This window comes from Anthonomus grandis, chromosome 14, assembly GCF_022605725.1.
Source record: "Anthonomus grandis grandis chromosome 14, icAntGran1.3, whole genome shotgun sequence".
Taxonomy (NCBI): Eukaryota; Metazoa; Arthropoda; class Insecta; order Coleoptera; family Curculionidae; genus Anthonomus; species Anthonomus grandis.
The window spans coordinates 17,894,748-17,919,944 of NC_065559.1; the positions used below are offsets into that span (position 1 = coordinate 17,894,748).

At 33.5% G+C, this 25,197-nt stretch overlaps 1 protein-coding gene across 1 annotated transcript in view; it reads right to left on the minus strand.

The window, feature by feature from the left end:
* LOC126744772 (nephrin) overlaps positions 1-25,197 on the minus strand; it is a 737,132-nt gene that overhangs the window by 49,954 nt on the left and 661,981 nt on the right. The window contains exons 9-12 of the mRNA XM_050452323.1: positions 18,948-19,048; positions 18,674-18,872; positions 2,193-2,492; positions 1,878-2,129 (exon numbers count right to left, since the gene is read on the minus strand). Coding sequence (XP_050308280.1) covers positions 1,878-2,129; positions 2,193-2,492; positions 18,674-18,872; positions 18,948-19,048 — 852 coding nt within the window. The remainder of the gene's footprint in view (positions 1-1,877; positions 2,130-2,192; positions 2,493-18,673; positions 18,873-18,947; positions 19,049-25,197) is intronic.

The window sequence follows — 25,197 nt, forward strand, 5'->3', positions numbered from 1 at the left end:
TTCCAAAAAGCTTATATATATATCTATAAATATATATCTCTTATCTATATATCTCAGTGTACTAATGAAAGATTAATAATTTTTGAAAAAAAAAGTTAAGCAAACTGATCCTTCTGAAATTATGATGTTGACTGGTGTTATGATTGTAATGGCTTACAACACGGTTCTAAGTTTGAGTTGCTATTGGTCAAAGCATACTCCATGGGTAATAAAAATAAAAAATGCAATATCACGTGACCGTTATAAACTACTAATATCCAAATTATACTTCAACAATCTAGAGAAACCAGAAGATTGCTCGAAGATTTATTATGTGGAAGAGCTTCTAGAGTGTTTTAAGCATACATATCGAAGTGCAAGAGAGGATTCGGTCTATCAGTCTATAGATGAAAGTATGTCGAAATTCAAAGGGAGATCGAGTCTAAAGCAGTATTTGCCATTGAAGCCCATCAAACGTGGAATAAAGTTATGGATAAGAAGCAACTCTCTTAGCGGTTATGTATATGACCTCGATGTATATAGTGGAAAGCAGGATGGACAAGCAGATAGAACAGCAGGGGAAAGGGTTGTTAGAAAATTCACCAGCTCAGTAATAAAATCTGATGTTGTGATCTGTTTCGACCGAAATTTTACATCAGTGACATTTATGAAAACATTGTCATATGCTGCAGTAGAAACTTGTATTGGTACGCGAAAAAATATACCAAAAAGTAAGGATAAATTAGAAAAAAGTGAAGCAAAATTTTTATGCACGAATGACGGGATAACCTTTACTAGATGGCAGGATACCAAAGAAGTATTGGCAATTAGTAACTGTCATGGGGATCAGCGTACATTTGTTGACCGAAAACAAGAGGACGGCCAAAAACTTGCTGTCGAATGTCCCGAGATAAATCTCCTTTTACAACAAGTATATGGGAGGCGTCGATTTGACGATCATTTAGCTGACCTTTATGAATTCCGCAAGTCTACCCTAGACTAGTGGTGGAAAAAAGTTTTCTACAAATTATTAATGATAACAGCCGTAAACTCATTCATTATTTACAATTAAGTTAGACGTAAGAAGATACCATTTTTGGAATTTTTGATAGCCCTAGCCGAAAGCCTAATTGACCAAGGGAAAAGCAAAGCCAGTGCAAAGCGACAAAAAACTATGGTGAATGTTGGCGACCATATGCCAATTGTCGAGCAGAAACGGAGAAGGTGTATAAGATGTTCACAAAACAAGGTGGAGAAACGCACAAGAACTGTTTGCAGGGTATGTAGTGTGCCTCTATGCAATGACTGTTTTACCCCTTTCCATATGTGAAATTATGCAATATTTTGATAAAAACTATTTGTTCTACTTATGTATGTCTTTTAACCATTTAAGTAATCCTTCATTCTTCTAGAATCCGAATTTAACCTAATATTGACATTAAATTTATATTTCTGATGTCAAGATAAAATTAAATGATGTAGTGATTTTTTTTAATTTTTTTTTTTGTAAAAAAAAATTATTGCAGTCAAACTGCGCATGGCAAAGTAGCCATAGTTAGCGCATATACTAAGTAGCCTAGGGTGGTCCCAAGAATTAAATAAAATAAAAGCACATTATATTTAAAAAATGCCGCTTATATCGCTAAACTTTTTTTAAACACCCTGTATAAAAAAAAATTAAGAGGTTAGAAAATGTTAACCCTTTTTTTAGGCTTTATGGAAGACCGACTCACTGTTGCAGGAACCTGTATATCGGATATAAAAGATAATAGACTCATAAATTATGGGGTTTTTGAAATCTCCTTTACATTTAAAATATATTCCTTTTCGAGCAAAACCCTCTGTATATTCTATATTCTGTGTAATAAATACTATTTTAACTATCGGAAAAAACTTACCATATTTTGCAGGAATAATATCTGGATCCTTCTCATCAATGTCTCTTGGCGAAGCGCTTCTTAATAACGGTTTAGTTGATGAGGTGGTGTTACAATTATCAGGAACTCCTGCTATTTTTTCTTCTATCATCACCTGTGGGTTACTTTCTTGTTGCCGCGCTCTAATGACCACTATTGTAATTACAAGAATAATGGTAATTGTGGCTCCTATTAATATGCCTAGCATTGGAGAGATTCCATCACTGTCTGATGCTACAATATTTTGTAAATTTGAATTATCACTAAGCCAATATAATATATATTTATGGTAACTACCGGTTCTTTTCTCAGCATCCCTAAAAGTTATTTCCTCTAAAATAACTCCAGTACTTCTTCCTTTTGAATTAACTCCGTATACCACAATTTTAAAAGTGACGTCAGGTTCTAAATTATCCAGAAAGAAATAAGGTTCCGAGTAAGAGGTGATATTTAAACGAGGTACGGGGGAATTTGAAGAATATAATTCCAGTAAAAAATGTTGTGGAAGACCACCGTCGAAGCCAGGCTGGCAGTAAACTTCTACAGAGTTGCTCGTTTGGTTTGTAAGTGTGCAGTTTTTGACTGGAAATGGTTTAGCTGAAAAAACGAGTTTAAATTTAAATATAGAAAATATATATGTCAACAGAATTTAAAAAAAAATTCATTTAAGTCCGTCGATTTTAAAACAGTTGGACTTTAAGGCACATTGTATATCAAAAGACTTTTATTAACAATATATATAGTAGGCCAATGCACGCTGAGGTTTCAGATACCGAGCGTATAATAAAAATCGAGTTTTATTCACCCGATGAAAGATTTTGTCAGTATTATCAACTAAGCACTTTCACCTCTTTGTGGGGATGATCTTTAACTTCAAAATTTTGACGAGAATCGAGAAAGATAAAACATAATAAAAATATTTTACTTTAAAGGCAATCAAAATCTTTTTCCAATGATTGTTAGCTTTTAAAGTTAGTGTAAAAAAAAACGTTTCTTTTCTCTTATTTTCAACCCAAGTCACTTTAACCTCCTGCATATTAAAGTGGCATAGTCGTGTCTAGTTAACGGTTCATAAACTCATTTAATTCAGAATATTAAAACATTACTTAAGCTATTCTAACACATAACTAAAATTGTCATGATAAAGCATTTTCTATGAAAATTTTTTTAAATTTATTTTTAGACATGAAAACATTTTAAAAAAGAAGTTAATTTTTCTCAAAGAGACTTCCTAATAATATACACTGGCGGCAATTAAATTAGAGGATATAAGATAACATCAAAACCTAAAAGTGTGTGACCACCTTTATTGCCTAGAGTCACATGTCCGGACAATACCCGCTCAGTGCATCCGAGACATTCGTTCGGTGCGCGTCTGCTCGAGTTACAGCCAAGTTACCATTTTGACCTTCGTTGATGATTTTTGGCATATTATATCGCTTGCCATAAAGTGTGCAGGAAGTTAAAGTCAAACTTATTATTCCTACTGTAGTGTACCTGTATAGAAGCATCTTTTCACAAAAAAATTTATTGGTTATATTCGCCTATAAAAGGTAAGAAATACCTTTTGAAAAATACGTGCTTTGGGGCAAGATGGGATACCCTATTTGAGGCAAGATGGGGTATCCAAGTACCCATCTTGCTTCAATATATTTTTTCATGAAGAATTCAACGGAAAAATTGATTAGTTAAATATTGGTCAATTAAAATATTATTTTATTTGCAGCAGAATGGTTCGCAATTATAAAAAGAAAACAACGAGAGGAGAGTGGTCCAAGGAAAGCATGAAATAAGCGATTGAAAAAGTTTTGACCAAAGAAATAGGTTATCGTAAAGCTGCGTCGCAATACTCTGTTCCACAAACCACGTTGGAGAGACATGTCAACGCTATTAAAACCAAAGGTGAAATGAAATTGGATCTACCTTTAGGGTTGTTTTCACTGTTTTCACTGAAAAGGAAGAAAATAAATTGGTCGGATATTCGAAAGAAGTTAAGCATACCAACTTGCCGTCAAAAATGGCAAAAAACATAGATTTAATGAAACAGCCAAACTCGCCGGTGTTGACTGGGTTCAAGGATTTTTAAAACGTCACAGTGATTTATCTATAAGAAAGCCTGAGGCAACCTCAGCTGCTAGGGCTATGGGCTTTAATAAAATTTCCTTCACAAAATTTTATAAGGTTTTGGGTGATGTTTTAGATAACTATAAAATAGAACCAGATAGGATTTATAACTGTGATGAAACGGGAGTCTCTTCGGTTTCAAAAACAAAGTCAAAGATAATTTCACGCAAGGGTAGGAAGCAAGTTGGGTCGCTATCCTCAGCTGAACGAGGACAAACAGTTACGATCGAGATCTGTGTTAGCGCAGCAGGGAATTATATGCCCCCGATGCTAATCTTTCCTCGAAAACCAAGAGGAAGGAAAGCCGAATTAATGAATAACTCGGCACCAGGAACAACTTTTCATTGCAATACCAGTGGATGGATGACAACAGACATATTTGTCTCATGGTTCAAAGCTTTCGTCCAATTCAGTGGAGCAACTAAAGACAACCCGGTGCTACTTTTACTCGACGGCCACTGTACGCACACAAAGAACATCTAACTTATAGACGTTGCTAGAGATAACGATGTGATTATAATCTGCTTTCCACCTTATTGCACTCATCGGCTTCAGCCGTTGGATGTTTCTTTTATGAAGCCTTTGAGTGACGACCAAGCTGCAACAGCATGGCTTAGATCTAATCCAGGTAGAGTTATTAGCATGTTCCAAATTAGCGAAATTTTTGGTGAAGCTTTCATACATGCTGCCATTATGTCTACAGCGATTAACGGATTTTGGAAATGCGGCATATTGCCATTCAACTCTGAGAACTTTACAGATGCCGATTTTCTTGCTGCAGAAACAACAAACATAAGCCTAACGGAGGATGAGCAAGTTCCTCAATCACAAGCAAATGCAATTAAAGATGGTCTTCCCTCTATCATCCATGAGAAAAATCAGCCAAACTTAACTAAGAATGTAATTCTGGTTGCTGTTCCTAGTATTCACTCAACCATAGGTTCTAGTGATAATGTTCAGCCATCTACCAGCTATCAGGGCCATACAGATTATCATCTCACATCTCCCGGCTACTGATGAAGATAATTGCCCTTTGAGTAAGCTTGCCACATTATCTCATAGTCCGTTACATAAAACCCCAGAGGCAAGTGGGTCGCCACCTAAAAGAGTTTGGTCGAATTTTACAGAAAATGTTTGCCGTGACTAAGTACCAGCTTTGAAAACTGTACTTCAGCTCAGATAATACCTGTTCCTACTGTAGAAATAAAAGCCAGAACAAATAATTGCCGTCGAGGCATCCGAACTTGATCTAAAAACTTCTAGTTCCGAAGGAAAAAAAAAGCAAAAAGTGGTTAAAAAGAAAAAACAGGTCAAAAATAAAACTAAAGGAACAAATGGTGCTTCAGAGAATACAGCCGAAGCCGACACCGAATGTTTATACTATGGTGATAGGTAAAAGGGGGGTCCACTAAAGGATGGATAGCTTGTCAAATATGTCAAAAGTGGTCCCACAATTCTTGCACTGGAGTAGAAAAAGATGACTGTTTAGATATCTGCCATATATGTGATGTTTGTAAATAAACTCGTTACCCCCATCTTACCCCGAGGGCTGTCCCATCTTGCCCTGTACCCGGGGTAAGATGGGATTTTTCCTTTGTAAAGAAAATTGTGTTTTGTAATGTTACATTTTTATTGATATAAATCCTTAGCGTCTCCGTCTTTCCTCATGTTCCCCTACATCTTTATTTGTACAATTATTATGGCTATTGTTGCGGTTGGAATACGGTCTAAATATTGTTATTCTAAAGAATTTTTTGGATTCTATTACTATTCGAACTTAATAAACACGCTTTTTTGCTAGATTGAATTTAGTCGGTTTTAACTTTAGTTTCGGAAGTCGCTTATTTTATTCAAGTTTTTTTTATTCAAATTAAGAGTTGATTTTTTTACCATGACTTTAAAAGATTTAACATCCCCGGAAGTCAACAGAGCAGTTGGAATGATTCAAGCGGGGTTACGACAAGTTGATGTTGCTCGTGAGTTTAGAACATCATAAAGTGTTATAAGCAGGCTGGGGAATCCTTTTAGAGAACCAGGAACAGTCTCGAGGCGTGGACAAGGTCGTAGAAGGTGTACTACACAGCAACAAGATCGTTACATAAGTATTCGTTTGCCTTAGTATAAGAAGAAACCCAATTGTCCCTGCAACATAATTACGACGTCAGCTTGAACATCACATAGTAGTCCCAATTTCTGTAAGAATAGTGAGAAATTGTCTGCACGAAAGTGGTTTACTTGCTCGAAGAGCATTTCATGGTGTACCCATACACAGAGACACAGCATTTGGGCACAAAAAAGGGTAAATTAGGCTGCAGAATGGAGTTCGGTCCTTTTTACTGACGAATCTCGTTTTGGCTTGCATAGTGACTCAAGGCATTTAAGAGTCTGAAGAAGTCAACAACCACCTCGACATGGCAGCTTTATCTAAGACGTGCATCCCTTTAGAGGTGGTACTGTTATAGCTAAGCAGGAATCACTCTGGGACGTCGTACACCTTTCTATATATGCCAAAATAATATGACAGGAATGCTTTATGCTTCTGAAATCATAAGGGATATTGTCGAACCGATAAAGCAAGCAGTAGGGAAAAATTTTGTTTTTTTGGAAGATAGCGCACCTCAGCATCGCACTTTAGAAGTTCGAAATACACTTTAAAATTCGGGCATTTCACATCTTAGGCTAACACCACTTTCTCCAGACCTAAGCAGCCTGGGATATGCTCCAAACGGCTCCTCATAACCATCAACCCCTGTCTAAAAGCAGACAGGACTTACTGCCCCAATTATGAGAAACTTGTCTCAAGAACAGAATATTTCAACAATCAACTTGAATATTTAGTTCTTAGCATTCCAAGATGCATTAATGAAGTTCTGGAGGTCCACGGAAGTCACACACATTATTAATTTTTTTTAATGATTCAGCATGTTTTATTTTTTTTACTTTGAATAATATAACTAATTTCTGGAACTTACGTTTCGCCTTTTTTTAATTAAATTTGTTTTTTAATTTACAAAACTGCGATCTTTGTACCCGTTGGTACCCAGCCAAGTTTTAAAATTTTTTAGCTGTTTATAAGAAAAATAATTACTATATCCCCTATTTTTTGGCACCAGTGTATATACAGAGGGTGCAGGGACATAAAGTCAATGGGAGACCATTGACTTTGTGTCCCTTCACCCTCTGAATATATTAAAAACATTTTAATAGACTTTATGTGGCATGGTGGTTTATTATAAGCTTTTATAGTCATATAGATTGTACTAACTTGGACTATTATGTTTGATCATACTAAGGTTATGAGTATAAAGTATCTGCGCACCGTAACTAAGTTAGTTTCAGAGTTGGTTATTAAAAAATGGATAATATTTTGACGCAAAAGAAGTATTTTATAAATGTTTAATATCATTATCTTGCATTTTTTAAATGTCAGTCATTTTTTAATTCAACCAGGTAGTGCAGACTTCGCTTTTGTAAAATTAACAGCCTGTTTATTTCTAAGGAGCTTCCCCATATAATTATGCCATATGACAACTTGCTTTGGATACATGACTATATTTGATAACCATTTCTCTATTAACCTGACAAAGGTTGCTTATTATATAATACTCTGTTACCAGTTTTCATGCTGATTTATCGATGTGCAGGTGCCATGATAACTCGTTGTCTATGATTAAACCTAAAAACTTTTTGTTAGAATCTATTTTTATTATTTTGTTTTGGGCTTTTATATGAGCACTTTCTAAGAATTTCTTGAGAATAGTTCTATCATGGATAGTGAATCAACCCGTGCACTTCGTAGTTTCCAGGGGCCTTCTGGCTCAGAAATATAGCACCTAACTAGGACCTCTTGTCTAGGGTCATAGACAAAAACCACTATGGCAACAAAGGCCGAGAAGAATAAATATATTACAGCAGCACTGGCGGAACCTAGGTCGCTAGGGATGGTATAAGGTCAACCGGGCACCCTTTTTCTCAAAAAATACAAACAAGCAATACAGGTGTTGGTCCTGAGACTTATCTGAAGCTGCATAAGTATCAAGAGGATCTCAGGACCAAGACCTAATTATTATACCAAGAGCAGATCATGCAGCAAAGAAGAATTGAATGTTACATACTGAGCGATCGAGTAGCGCTCAGCGCCAGCTGGTGTGAAATGGGTGACCGGGCTTGCAGTGGTGAGCGACTAGGCCCTACACAGAATATGGGCTACTGATCGACCTAACACCGACCAACTTCTTAATAGTAGAGATATCGGAATATGGAATGTCAGGATAACTACTTCAGTCTAGGAGACTGCACATAATAGAAAGAGAACTGATCCGCCTCAATATAAATATCTGTCTTCAGAGACACGGTTGAAAACACTCTGCTATTAAAAACCGTATGGTACGGAACGGCGCTTGAGAACCAGTAGTTTACAATCCTTACCGGATGTCCGTTTCTGAGAGATCAATTTTACGGGAACTTATTAATGAATTGTTGTCCAATAATATAGGTTCTTTTGGTAAAGAAGAATATTGGAGGCTATCGACTAGCAATAGATTAGAGGAGACTAAATCTAAAATTAGTCAAAGAGAAATATCCCTTACCGTTGATAGAAGATCAGATTGACCGACTTGGGGGTAGTGATTATTTTATAACTCTAGATATGGCTTTCGGATTTTATCAGATATCTATGGATGAGATTTCTATTGAGATAACAGCTTTTATAACGCCAGAAGGGCATTATGAATTCCTAAGAATGCCTTTCGGTTTACTGCGAATTCTCCTGCAGTTTTTCAGCGGTTAGTTAATAACGCCTTAGGAGACTTGAAAAACACTATATCGTTTCCATACGTAGATGACATAATCGTTCCAAGCAAAACCATCAAACAGGGTTTAGAAAGTTTAAAACTGGTACTTTGCGCAAAAATAATTTAACGTTAAAGTTAGATAAATGTGAATTTTTCAAAACATCTATTGATTATTTGGGTAGAGAATTAAGTAAAGAAGGTGTACGTCCAGGGAGTAAAAAGATAGCTGCTTTAGTACATATGCCTTCACCTAAGAATGCAAAAGAAGTAAGGCAATTTTTAGGCCTGGCAGGGTGTTTCCGGAAATTTTTATAAAACTTTGCATATATTGTTGAACCACTAACGCGTCTTACACGCAGAGAAATCCGATGGTCCTGGACTGATGAACAAGAAGAAGCTATAAATAATATTAAAAAACATTTATCATCTAGACCTGTCTTATCCATATTTGATTAAACTTTACCTACTGAGTTGCATACTGATGCCAGTGCTAAGGGCGTTGAAGGAATCCTGATGGAGGGAGTAGTTAACGATAAAAAGGTTATGTGTTATTTCAGTAAACAAACAACTGATGATCAGAAGTGTTATCACTCCTACGAATTAAAGATATTAGCCGTAGTATTGTCTTTAAAATTTTTCAGAGTTTACCTAGTAGGAATCCAATTTAAAATAGAAACAGACTGTGACGCATTACGAACATTTTTAAAAAAAGATTTGATTCCTCGAGTTGGCCGTTGGTGGTTAGAGGTATAAGACTATGATTTCTAGATAGAATATCGCTCAGGTAAAAATATGCTACATGTGGATGAATTAAGTCTGAATTAAGATTTGAATGAATCTGATTGGATTCTAGCGGCGCAAATGCAGGATGAGAAGATACGAAAGATAAAAAGAATCTTAGATAAGACAGGAAAAAAATCGAATTTTGAGCAGTATTGAAAGGAATATAGCTTGCGAGATGGTAAAGTATATAGGAAGTTGGTGAACGGAAAATTAGCATGCGTGGTGCCTAAAGATGCAAAATGGCAAATATGTAAACTATGCCATGATGATGAATAGTTTAGTAGGACACCTTGCCTTGAAAAAGACTTTAGAAAGGATGTCACAGAATATCTGGTTCCCAAAAATGAGGAAGTTAGGAAGTTTACCTCTAAATATATTAAGGCTTGTCTCAATTGCCTTTATTATAAACATCATACTGGGAAAAGACAAGGTAAACTACATACCATAGAAAAACTCCAATTCTGTTTTAAACACTACATTTAGATCATTTAGGCCCATTTTTTTGCAGCACAAAGAAAAATCAATATATTTTTATTATTATTGATGGGTTTACAAAATTTATTTTTTTTTGGAAACCGTAAAAAGCACTAAAGTCCGTTATGTTGTCAAGTCTTTGCAGGATATTATGTATATATTTAGTTATCCTGTAAGGATAATTACAGACTGAGGAACTGCTTTCATTTGAGACATTTTTAATAAGTAAACGTTTTCTGTTGTTCTGTTTTTCTTAACTTGAGCCTTACATAATCTAAAATCAGAACCAAGTAGGGCATTCAAACCAGATGAACTATTAAAAACTGGACCCAATAGCTAAAACCATTAAACTAAACGCAAGTTGAACCCTCAATAAACTTTACTTAGCAACCTAAGCTACAAACTGAGAATAAGCCAGTATACAAAAACTATATGATTAATTAACTACATTTTCATAACACTATTATCATTAAAATAATCTTAGAAGCTTTTTCTTATCATCAACAGCGCGAAATGATACTGCACGGCAAATTGCTAAGTCGCATTATTTTACGTAACGACGACATCAGTTGGTCGTCGTAACAAGAAAAACCTATTGGGGAGCTGCAACAGGAGCTGATCATAGTAATCCTTTATCGCTTGAGCTGATTACACGTAAAATTAGCGGCATAGAAGCTGATCTATACATCAGATTAGTCGAAAATTTCCCCGAACGGATTACGTCCTACCGCATAAGCCGCGATGCATCATTTACCTGATATGATCTTTCACACATAATTGCAATTAACTATTGTCAAAGAACAAATATTATATATTTTTAATGTGGAACTAACTAGCGATAATTTTTTCGTAATTGTAAATGTAATTTACTTTAGTATTATTTATTACTATAAATAATAATTGCTATTATTATTATTTTTAATTATCTTTAACTTTTGTCATTACGTGCATGATAAAAAAATATTACAACCGAGCGGAATTTTTAGACTAAGGCATTTAATAAGAATTTCATCTTCCAGATCAAAAATGTACAGAGATTTTTTTTTCTAAAACAAGGCAATATACAGGAAAAACTTGTACTGCAATAAAATATTGTTATACTTGCCTCCGCTGATAAGTTAAGTTAACTACATATTTTTTATACTACCAAGTTTGTTACGTCCAAAAATGCTTACCTATTTAGCATCACTCTCACATCTCTCTTCAGAACTGGATTCGTTATTGGAATGTATTATAATTGGATTAATTCGCGGTATCTATTATACCTTAATTAAATTATTGTATTTAAGATTTTAGTTTGCTTAAAAATTTAAGTTCAAATATATTTTAAATATGTGAATAAGTCTATTTTCTTCTTCTTTTTAATATTTAAGCGTATGTGATAGTACTTTCTAAATTGATATTTAATATAAGTGACGTCGTTAATTTTAATGTCAAAAATTCAATTTAACCTTGAATTTTTGTCTTAAAAAACGGTACTGTATTTTCTTTTATTAAGCAAATATAAATGATATTTTTTATCGTACATTGTATTTAAAAGTTATAATTCAGGTTTAAAATATATTCAGGTCCAAAATGACACGTCTTAAGAAATTAATGCTCTTAAAATTTGATCGGTAAATCGATCATAAACTAACACATCAAAAACAGTATCAAAAGAAACAATATTTTCTTAAATTCATTCAAGTTTCAAGTAATTTTAAAAATTCCGTGAAATAAAATCAATAGTAGATATAAAATATGAAAGTATTATGGAAATTATTAAATACAATGGATGACAAAATAAAATCAAAAAATATGTTTAAAAAAATACGGGTATTGAATTTTATTATTCTAGCTACAGAACATATAGTTATTTCACGGTTCATTTTCAAATAACTCCTACTACTGTCTACTATGGATCTACAGCCTAATAAGTACAAAAAGTACTGCAGAAGCATCTCAGGCTTAAAAAAAAAACAGATTACTGATTAATAACGAAATATATATATAAAGGAGCAGCTGAACACAAGGGATGTAGATGAGGATCCAGGACTAGAAGAGACACTCAACAATCACAATATTACAGTTGGTTGACAGAATGACTCGAGCAGTGAACTCTATTGGAACTTAGGTTTTTCGATTTAAATGTTTACATATGGTTTTTGTTTTGTATTTCAGTTCATCTGTTGCTTTCTTGACATATATTGTAATTGCTTATATAAATAAAAAATTTAAACTTTATTTTAATTGTAATTTATAGGATAGAGGTTTTTTACCTTTATTAAGTCTTGCAAAAAAATCTGTTAGATGTTCGAGCCCTTCCAGCTCATTCTAATTTATTAAAAGATTATGTTGGAGTTTTCCCTCTTAATTGAGAAAAGTAAACACGACTCGTGGATATTCAGTTTGTTTATAAAAACAGGTGATATGAAATTTAACAACCCCAAAACAACATAAAAGTTTTTCTGCAAGAGCATTAGTGTAGCACCTAAACATATTAAGGTACAAACGATGACTTTTAATCCTTTTCGCTGCATTTCACACGTTAATAATATGACAAAAGGAAAGCGGCGTGGCCAATGTTATCAAAATTATGTGCCTTAATTCAAAATACATTATATATATTTACCATGTCGGAAGCATGGCTGCACAAAGATATCACGTCAGACAAAGTGGTAATTACGGGGTATATACTATTTAAAATAGATTGGTAAAGTAGGGAAGGGGGTTTAAAAATATATATTAAAAAAAGTTGGAAATTTAAATAACTTTTCACAAAATGATATAACTTAAGAACACTTCTTTATAAATGTTTCCAACAAGGGTCCCAATTATGGTATTGGCATTTTATCTCCACATCCTAAGTCAAATATTGATAATTTTTACGAGAAGCTTGAAAATATCCGAAAGTATTGCCAACTTGTATATTTTATAGATAGCTTGGGACTATTGAAAGAAAATAGACATGTTAAAAAGTGTAATATATTCTTATAATGTTATGGTTTAACCCAAATAATTGGAGAGAGTTAGTGGGATTAGTTAGGTTTTATTGGATGAAATCATCAGATCTAGTATTGAATTTATTTTTATTGAGATTTATATCATAATACGAAAAACGAGATAAAATAGGTGACTCGCATATTATTATATTACATATTATATATTATTAATTTAAATTTTTATTTTAATATAACTAGTAACAAATTTCCGTTCAGGACTATTGGCATCGAAAACATGCCACGGAATACGTAACTTAAGTATACGCAGTATATTTTTCCTTTCATTAGCTATACTATACTAAATTTATTTAAAACCTACGTTTTAATATAAAGTACAAATTCCTATTGACAAAAATAATAATTCATCATTGCTATCGGATGACGAATCCATTATGCAAGAGAGGAATAAACTACTGCTATCTACGCGACACCTGACAACAATGAAAATGTATTGTATCTTGTGATGTTCGTTTACGATTAGTTGATATTATACCATTAACTTAGTTGTAATTTATTATAAGCATTAATTTAAAGTTGAAATTGAAAGAAAAATCTTATTTGAAGAACTTGCCGATATTCAACCTGATTGAAGAGAGATATTTGAACTGTAGGCAACCTTATTATAAGACCGCTGCTTCTATCCATCACCCACTGGGACACTAATTAAATTTGAGAAAAAAGGTTTATACATGTGAGCTCGTATTCTAAAAAATTCTAGCTTAGTTGTGCCCTGTGCGTTTGTGTGGAGATATTTATCTCTATTTTTTGCAAAATAAATATTACTAAATATTTTCCTAAACCTTACAAATAACATATGGTTTCATTATAAAGAACCACTTTCATATTTCAGTGTAAACGTGCGCCGGTATTTAGATCAGCAATTTCTTTAATGATGGATTGAAACCTCTTTTAAGGTACCTGACCCGCGTGTTTCTCTGGTCTCAACCTCTTAGATTTTTTTTGGGTTATATGTAAAGGTTGGTCTACAAAACACCTCTTCGTAATGAAGAAGATTTAGTGATATTCAGTGGCAATAGCGACAGCGTAGAAACCATAACGAGCAGCTGACCACAAAGAAACCAAGCACTAAATAAAAAAAAAGGTAGTTTTTTTTATAGTACTTTCAACAGCAAAAATAGCCAACAGAACTAAACGTCGATTCACCCCGCGATTGTCAGTAGGGGGCCAAAGCAATGCCGAGTTTTCGATAGAAGACGAAAAGAAATGGATACGTCCGATGGTTACCTGACAGACCGGTCTACGAAGAGCGAGGATTCAAAGACCATAAAAAAAATAAAGAGCAGGGTAAGACTTCAATTCTAATCCAATCCAATCCATCACCTTTCCAAATTGTCAGTAGACTACCCAAGCCTCGAAAATCCATTCGGAATCCCGACTCAGTTGTGGTAAAGGGGATTATCTCGCGGGTGTACTTAGTACCGCTTTAGAGCAAAGAGATTTAAAAATGAAAGTTTTAAAAAGCAGATCTCTCAACTGTGGCTCAAGCTCGATTAGACGAAGCAGAACCATAACTTGATCACTTTTAACCAGAGCATCACCTCCCGGCTAGAGGTGCTGCAAGGACAAGTTTGTAATCATGTAAAACCGGAACAGATACTCAAAAACCCCAGGAGCCTCGCCCTCGCAGAGTGAGGAAGGGCTGCTTTCTGAACCGCAGAGTTCTGACACAAATTTAGTTCGGAAACTTGTTCCCTCACCATCTCCCGATGGGAGATAAGACATCAAAGAGGCTCCCAATGGTATAATTTGAATAAAAATAATAATATTATTTTTAATTAAGATATCTACTTTATAAGCCACTCAATAATCTCTTCCGAGTGGCAAACGGAAAAAGCGTTAAGCCTAGCATCATAAAAGTACCCAAAGTAGTTATTAGAGATATTACAAACTAGGCGGTAAAGTATAAACTTATTACAGATAATAAAATTAATATCACAAACATACAAAAAGATAGACTGGGCTTAGCGCTTTTTCCAAAAGCCCTAAGGACCACAGAAGTTTAATGAGACTTCTTAGGGAAAGAGAGGTGATTTTCCACTTTTGCTTTCTTTAGGAGAATACAACACTAAATGTCATTCTTCGAGGTATAGATATAAATTTAAACAACGAAGGATGGTAAAGGAAAAGCTGGAATTAATTGGCTTCAAACCTGAGGAGATGGACCCGGGCCCAGGACCCAAAAGAAAAACAAACCTAGTCAGATTCCTGGTCCCCAAAAAACAGGAAGACACATACAAAATGAACACGCTGCTTAACATCAGGTCGATGTCGAGAGCTGGAAAACCTTTAAAAATGACAATATTCGCCAAATAGGACAGTTTCATCGGTGTCATGTCATGAGTAATTGCAAAGCAAAGCCGCGTTGTCATAAATGTAAAGAAGAATATCTATATACAATCTATTGAATTTCGTCAGTTGTACGGTATAATTAACCATCGAGAAGGCCAAATTGACTATCGGCTGTAGGCCATAATCATGGCTATGACTTGGTTAAAGGACGACTCTACTTAAACGAATATACAGAAAAACCGAATGTTCGCATCTTAATGCTCAGTGTATATTCGGTTTATTATATAAGTTTTAAATAATAAAAAAAAAGTGGACCAGTTGTATACCGATAGCCTTCCATGTTCCTGTATGTTTAATTAAGTAGAGTCGTCCTTTAACGAAGTCATAGCTCTGATGATGGTCTACGGCCGAAAGCTCTAGGCAGATGTCAATATGCTGAATACTTATTTTTATTCCATTTGATTTCTCAATAATCTATATACAAAATGCACAAAATAAAAAAAAACAACACCGGCCCAGTTTCCTAATTGCGGTGGAGACCATCCAGCTAGCTTTTGTCGCCATTCTAAAAATACTTAATATGAGCAAAAATAAAAAAATAAAGATAAGGAGTTTTGCGGATATTGCAAAAAAACTGTTGGCCCAGACACGGTATTCAGTGAAGTGGAGCCTATGGCGATCATTTTGAGAGAGGGTAACTAGGGCGCTTCAGCGAAGCGAGTTGGGTTGCCTACCCAAGGTGCTCTAAATAACAACAACCTGTTGTATTTATTAAGTTTACCAGATGAGGTGCTGAAAAAAAATTGAAGCTCTTATGGCAAAAGTTAACAAACCAAACACCAGCGCAGCGGTCAAATAGCTCATCGGTTCGTGTTAATAAACATCTCTCCTCATACTTAAAGCGAACATCATTTCTGGTTTTTCTCTATTTTGTTTATAGCTTTGGTTCCGATTTTGAATTTTTTTTTCTTTTCTTTTCTTATTTTTTATTAAGTAAATAAATAAATGATATTCTTTCACTTAAATAAATTCATTTAACTAACAAAATTATCAAATTCAAAAACCGTTCACTCCTCCACCCGACTCATTTACATGAGTCCAAGAACCCTCGCTAGGAGAGGAAGTAGCCCACGCTTGGACTATCGCCCAATATACCAGACCAGTTCGAATATTATAAATATAACCAACAAACCCTTATTCACACACACATCGCAGTCGATTCCTAAGTTCCAAACCATCAACTACCTGAAGAACCAATGATACAGATAAGTGACGAAAAGACAAAAGATGGTGCTAATCTCAATAGAACATTGCTCACACATTCGGCAAGAGCCACTCATACTAGCCTGGAGGAAACCAGTGTAAGACATAATGAGAGTCATTGGTAAGGAAAATTATGAATTGTATTAATGTAGATGAGCTGATGCGACGGTACAATCTTTGCAATGCTTGATCGGCTTATGTCTTATTTGAAAAAAAATCAAATTATTTCTGCTGTTTTGGCATTTTTGTCGGGGTTAATCATTATTAATCAGGCATTAATGTCGAGAGGCTCTTGAGGCGGTTGAGCGACCTGCTGGGATATTTTGTGATCTCAGCAGGGCGTTTGACTGCGTAGATCACACTTTACTCTTGGATAGAATGGAATCCTATGGTGTAAGAGGAGTAGTGTTGAGCTGGTTTTCATCATTTTTGGCAGATCGCTCACAATATGTAGCAGTGAGGGATAGCTCCGGATCTAGTATGCGGTTTGAAAACCTTAAAGTGGAGATTGGGGTCCCACAAGATTCCGTATAGACCGCGGTATTGTTTCTTTTATGTATTAATCCTTTGCCTCTGGCAATAACACATAGAGTCATCACCATGTATGCTGATGATACATCTGCGCTGGTCCGAAGACAGAACATAGAAACAATTGATGTATCTGCGGGAAAAGCCTTAGAAGAACTTAGCAATTGGTTTATTTTAAATCAACTTTACTTAAACAATAAAAATACTAATTACATGGTTTTGGTATGCATTTTATAGTCAAATAAATAGTGATACTAATTTATGTGTAACCAATCATAATGATTGTTTGAGAAGCCAAAAATCAGTTAAGTTTCTTGGCTTAACATTGGATGAGTCAGTTTCTTGGGAATCTTATTTTGCTGAGTTGTCGATGAATCGGTAGTTTATGTTATGCCATTAGGAACCTTAGGGTGGTAATGGAAATTAATCAACTAATTTGTCTATACCACACTATTATACACTTACGAATTTCGTACGGTATGCAGCTCTGGGGCTGAACGTCGCAGGCACGTTGAGTATTTATTAGCCAAAAACAGAATCTAAGGTGTATTGCCGGAGTATCACCAATGACTTCCTATAGACCTCTTTTTAGGGAATATAGAATTTTGACGGTTCCGTGTGTGTATATATTTGAAGTTTGCTTATATGTTTTTGAGAATTTTAATTCCTTTATTGTTAATAATAGTTTTCATAATTACCCAATTATGAAAACAATTGCCTCATAGCAGGCTACTTATTTCTAAAAAAATTGTGCTCCAATAGCTCCAAAACTATAAAACAAATTACCGAATGATATAAAAATTAGCAAAATCGTTTCGATATTTAAAAGGAATTCCTAGCCAATAAATGTTTTTATGATGTAAATAACTATCTAGCCGATTAAGCAGTTAAGTATTATAACTTTTTTAATGATGTAATGTCACTTTACTTTTGACTATTTTAACTTTTTTTCTAATATATAGTATAGGTGGATATTTTTGAATTTTAGTCATCTAGGTAGTTAAAAATATTTCTTTTTTTTTGGGCTAAGATTATAAAATATAAAACTGACGAAATCACGAAATCCATACACTTTGTGTCAATTTTTTTTTTGGATAATAAAAGTTTTGATTTGATTAATTTGATTTAATTTTTATAATGAAGCAAATGGTCCATATTTTGAACAATTATTGTAAACCATGATTTATTTATCATTTAAAGAAAATTATAAATAAAACAGTGAATTAATTAATAACAACTACTTAATAGTGTTTTAATCCTACAGCTCCAATGGCTCAATTGCAAATATATGTTTAATAAACAAAAATGTTTGTCTTGAAGTGATATTTTTAGGACACTCCGTATATTAAATACATATATATGTATACTTGTTTTTTTTTAAATCCTGTTTAAATTAAGGCCTTAACCCTATATATAAGATAGACAATGTGACTTTTAAGTCCAATAGATTATTTCAAAAGTTTCATTATAATGTATTCAAATTTATCTGTTGATAGATATCTCTTAAAGATTTGTTACCCACCTGCTGCTACGACTTGAAAGACGCATGGGTTAATCTGGTATCCAACATCGTTTGATGCCCAACATGATAAAGAACCATAATCTAGTTCTGTTATGGGCGTATATTTTAGTATGCTTACGGACCCATTGCTAGTTTTTGCAAATCTCTCCTGTTCCAGCTCTAGAGTTTCTCCGGAGTTGTTAAATTTCCACTTGTAACTCTATAAACATTTTTTATTATTTTTTTTATTATTTGTCAAATGTTTATTCTCATATATAAATAAAACAAAACATACCTTTGCCGGTGGATCAGATTCAACTTCACAAACCACATCTATGTTCTCTCCCCTGGATGCTCCTACCACCATGATTTTGTCATATTTACAAGTCGGAGCATCTGAAATAGAAGTTTATATGGTATTATCGAACTTCAATGGAATTTTATTAGTTACTAGCACAAAAAATATACAGGGTGTCCCGAAAGTAATGGGACATAGAACAACAGTAAATTTCTTACGTCAAAATAATGTGATTGAGGTCAAGTTGGCTTATCCTAACTTTAATAGTAACTGCAATGCAGGGTGTCAAAGTATTATTATTTAATTTATCCTGTTTTTCTCATAGGTGTTGATAAAATTTCGTATACAGTTTTTGTGTTTTTGGTAGATGGCGCTCGTTGCATTAGCTTTTGCGTAAAAAATATATATCTTATTAAACCTTAATTTACCTTTTCAGATGCAGTGACGTTAATTCGCGTTTCAGAAATGACATTTAGAGGGTGCCACAGGCTGCTCTTTCGGAATCAAATGCGAGAACGAATACTTTCGAAAACTTTACTTAAAATCGGAATGTGTATATTTCGTAATAGTTGCTATGAAAAGGAAAATGAATTATAGGCCCTATCGCTTTCAACTTTATTACATATTAAAGAACACTAGAACGAGTAAGGATGGTGACTTTAACTTAGATTGTAATCATATTTTGAAAACTAACACATCCAAATATTAGGATGCCTTTTCAACAACCAGATGGAGGCCACAAATTGATATATTAGTATAACAGAAAAACAGATATAATTCTTGACTGGTGGTCGAAGTATCACCAATATTCTTAGCCTATTTTTATACAAAATACCAAATGATATTTATGTACTATGACAACTTCGTGCGGAAAAATTTATGTATGCTTAAATTTATTAAATATGTTCCTTCTATCTTCCCTTCCTCGCTAGAAGCAACCATTTTCAACATAATCACCATTTTTAAAAAAAAAATTTTAGAATAATATTTACTTACTACTTTATTTAAATCGCACACTTACTAGACACGGCGTATATAACTTTAAAAATGCTTATATGTGGGATACTGTAAACCTTCATTCAGTTGTCAGTCGTCATTTCCAGCATGAATTTAAAGTTATCATTTGGTGTGGTATTATTGGAAACCATATAATAGGCCCCCATAAAGCATTTTTACTCTAGTCAGGTGAGTTTGTGATCCATTTTAAAGTAAGTTAAGTAAAGTACTTAATTCTTCAATTTTAAATGTATGGTTTAGACTCAGGTGGTATGTTATTAATAGGTTATCCAGACTCAGTGATACTTTAACAGAAAGATATGATGATTTCTTTCTCATTAGAGATAGCGGATATCCATGTACGCCATTTAAAGATAGAGATGACTTAAGTAGAAGGCAAAGAAACATTAATTATCTTTTATGTTCGGATAGATATTTAATTAAACATTGCTATTAACGACCTAATTTGAACTAGACTCATACATAAACTTCTTACAAAATGAACTTGGAGCTCTTTTAGAAGATATACCAGTAAATGTTAGGCAGAACATGTATTTAATGCAAGATGGGGCGCCAGCGCATTTTTCTCGACACGTACGCAATTACCTTGACGAACAATATCACGGACGTTGGATTCGCCGCGGAGGACCTTTGCTTTGGCCTTCGCGTAGTCCAGACTTAAACCCTATGTATTTCTGTATTTGGGGATATTTGAAATAAATTGTTATGTTTATTAAATCTACTAAATTTAAGTCATTCACATATTATGAAAACATAAAATTGCGATTATTTTAAAAATGGTTGCTCCTAGCGACTTTAATAAGGTATACATTTTTTATGTAATATTAAAAAAGAAAATTATTTTGCTACTTTTCAAACCAATATGCGGAGCTGCAAAAAAGGGTATTTAAAAAAGTAAAAACCAATGCCACGAGTGCCCTCTTCCGAAAACACGAAAACTGTATAAGAAATTTTATTTTTCTTTTTAAAAATCTCGTATGTCCTAAATTTCATGTCAGTATGTCAATTGGTTAAGGACCTATGAGAAAAAAACGATAAATTAAATATTACTTTGACCCCCTGTATTTAAGTTACTATTAAAGTTAGGATGAAGCAAGTTGATCTCAATCACATTATTTTGACGTAAGGAATCTACTGTTGTTCTATGTCACATTAGTATCGGAACACCCTGTATATAAATCTTAAACTGTTTCATATAGTGTTTATATAATTTAAATAAAAGTTTAGATCTAACAATAAAATTCAAAGCTGATCAAAAAAGATTGAAAAGTGTTAGTAGCCAGACTGTCAACTTCTACGATTAATGATATTTTTGCATCGAATTTTACATGCTTATGGCAAATCGTTTCGAAAGCAAAACGTAGCTTCTGAGCATGGAAATGATAAAAGATGTTGAAGAAATCTTCTTTTGTCACATTCCCGTCATGCTCATTGGAATTAAAGTTTAAAAAACGGTAGGACTACTTCATAAAAATAAACGAGATTCACGGTTTACAATTTATATGGTTAACTTAAAAACCATGAAAGGAAAAAACTATGAAAAGGATTATAAAATTACACCTTAAGCAGTAGGCAGACGGAATAGTAGGTGCATTTTAACATTAATGTATACTTGGTGCTTAGGTAAAGTCCAGTTCAGAGATCTATTAGAATCTTTGATGTGCCGCGAATAGTCCGTGTGCTGGTGTTCTTTGTAATGTCACATGGCTTGCATGTTTAAATCGCAAAATTTTATTAGAAAGAGTCATAAAGTAATATTCTAAGAGATATTTAATCATTCCATTAAATAAATAAATGTTTTAAACATACATTTTTTTAATTTACACTATTGATTCGTAAAATTTGACTTCAGACGTCCACGTACTATTTTGTTAGACGTCTGACCTCAGTCCCAGCCACTCAAGCCTGAAAAGTTGCACAGGTCCGGCCTTTAAATTTATTTGTATGTAAAATTTTATTATTCCGGATTTTTGGGTTTAGTTTTATAAAGCTAGAAATTCAGGATAGTTCACAGCAAGATAATATTTCATTTAAAGATAAGGTTTAAGTACGTAAAATCAGTTTAACCAAAAATTTTAATTTAATAATTAGTTTTTAGCGCCATCGCAGTGGGATGTTTATAATAAGTGATGAGAGAATAGGTGGTACAAATTTCTAAGGCCTATTTATTCTGTGGATTAAGACATTAAAGATTTACTTTTTGATACAAAAAGGTAAAATGTTTTGGTTTGTCTTTAAATTTTATATATTTCCTTTTTTTGGGTATTGAGATTTATTTTTATTTGGAGGTTCTTATTAACGGGGATTTTGGCTGTCACATTCAATGTCCTTTATTATCGTTTTTCTTTTAATTTATACATATTATAATAATTTACCTATAAAAACCCCTTCTCTAAATTTAGTACCAACATCTTTTAATAAAAAGTAATTCTCTAGTCAGAAAAATGGAAGTATATTTTTCAAAATAAACTTTTACATTAAAAATCATCTAGCTGTCTATTTCTTATGCGTGTAAAAGACACAAGTTTTACTTATAAACAAAACACACTTTACATCCTGAATGTAATATATATTAATTTGTTTGCCTCATATTTAGTTATTGTGCATAATAGAAGAGATTAGATGAAAATTAACAAAAATAAACGCTTATACTAAAATCTTATACAAAACACTACATTTTAAGTATACTGGATCCTAAAACAACAGTGAGGATACTAAATACTTTTATAAATTTAACCACTTTTTTGAATCTGGCCCAAAGAGTTAATACAATTTTCTATAAAATTTATAAACTCTGTTTTTTTTGCCTTTGTTCTTTAGCAGTTTCTTCTATTAAGGAAGGAACGATTAGCAGTTTCTCTGTTGCCGCGATGGATTCTAACTTCATCTCGCACATCAGCATATGGATACTAAAACAGATTTAAAAAGTGTACACGAGTAGCAGAAATAATTTTTAAAATTAATTAATAATATAAATTTACAATAATTACAACTCAGATGTAAAATAGCCTTTTTTCTTTCAGTGAATTATGAAAGAAGTAGTCTTGCCTCTCTGGGACAGAACAAGTGTGGCAGCAACTATAAAAAAATAATTAAACTGGTTTTATAGTGTCTCTGTAAGACAAATCATGGACAAAAAACTGTAAAAAACAAAACTTTAAACTTGCTTAATTAATAAAAATAGGGTTGTCTTACCATATTACCATAACCATGTTACCATACCGCTGTTTTTTGCAAAGTACTACAATCATTTGTGAACTGAGGATCATTCCTTAGATTTATTAAAGATATTTTGTTGCTTCTACTTTCCTTACTTCTTCCTCTGCTTCCTTAACACTAGAAAATGAACCATCAGAACTATCTGAGTCTAAATCACTGTCCAGATCACTCTTATTGTTTTCATCACAAATGTTATTCTCTTTTTTGTGTACCCATGGTCTCCATAAGCCCACACAAACACTTTCCTCTTTATTTGCCAAATTTTCCTGCCTATTTTCCCAAGGTCGAAAAATTTTAAGGTCTTTAGGTATAATACCAAAACAAATCCACAAACACAAATAAAAAAAACACACTTCCTCACAGTAAAAAACTGCAAAAAAAAATAGACGAATACAGGCCAAATTCTAAATTTTCCACTTTCACAAACGCGTAAAAAACAAAACCGGCAAAACCCATCAAATAATAATAACCTCACATGACCCACCCCCCTCCCAACTATTAAAGGTGATAGACCCATCCAACAACTATTTTAAAGGCGATAGACCCATCCTTAAAGATCTCTTTAAAAACGCGACGAAAGTAATACAAAAACAGCCCAAAAATTTATTTGGGTACGGCCCTGTAATTCTCAAAATCAGTGGGATAGAGAGAGATACACAATCACTTGCACAGCCTAAAGTAGGAATCGCCAGAACGCAGATGTTTTATCTTTGTTTAATAGACTGGCTTAAAGAGGTGACAAGTCAATAAAAATTTGCTCTAAATTTGCCTCTAAAATGAATAGAAAACCTATTTCTTTGCATTTTTCAATTTTCGAACAAAATCCGGGGTCAAAATGACCATTTTTTCAAAATATGCTCCGAATTCAAAATTTATTTTTTCTGGTTAAAGGCCATTCAAAAACTAGTAAAAAGGCTTTATGATAAAATTTTCCACGATTTATACGAGTGCCACAATTTAAAGAGAAAGATCAGGTCTTATAAGAAGCAATGTATTAGGATAGGAAAAGGGGGTTTGCTTCCTGTTTTTTTTTTGTATTTTTATTTTAAAAGGCAATTATAATAGGAATAAAAAAAATTAAAGAAAAACGAATAAAAGAATTTATCAACTTACTGAATAGAAGCTATAAGAGCCGTGATATTAGTAATATGGTAAAAAAATACAAAAAAAACACCTTTTTTTGATACCGCATCAATGTTTTTTTTTCCTAAATTGGTAAACTATTAATATAAATTTATTACCAATTTAGCAACCCTCACTAAAAGAACCCTAACTAAATTAAAATATTATTACTGCTATTTTTTTCCAGATATTTATACTTTGACCTGACCTTTATGCTGCTATTACTATTATTATAAATAACGTCTTTCTTGTAAATGTCCTTAAACCTTAAAACCCACCGTATAATTCTATTTCTATACTATTATTATCCTCATAAATGTTCCGTAATATCAATACTCTCTGTATATTTCAAATATATATTTATTAATATTTATATTCATTTTATTTATCCTAGTAATTTATCAAAAAACCGTTTAAAATTGTCCCCTATAATATTAATAAATCATTAATAAAATAACTCATGACGTCACGAGACGAACACGACGCGTTTATAATTGTTGCCAGACATCCTTCATCCTTCTCTAAAACCGCTTTTCCTACTCTAACTCGTAACGCAAATGCGCCGAATTTGCCGCCGCGATACCGAAAAGTGAAAACCCCGCGATTACGTCATCTGGCCATGTGCGACTCGATAGTGACGTCCTAATGCTTTTACATTGGGTGCTGGACCGCCAACTTTATTGTACCATGAGCTGGTTCCCTGTGTCTCCAGGGTATGACTGGTTGATTGAAACGGCTTTTTTTTGGGGGTTTTTCTTAAATAACAGCGCGTTGTGGAAAAACGGAAACATTTAAAGAAAAACGGTTTTTAGTGGATAATAGCCAGATAGTGTCCGTTGATTTCAGAAAAAAAATGGTTCAACGGTTCAAACAATGGTTCAAACACAGC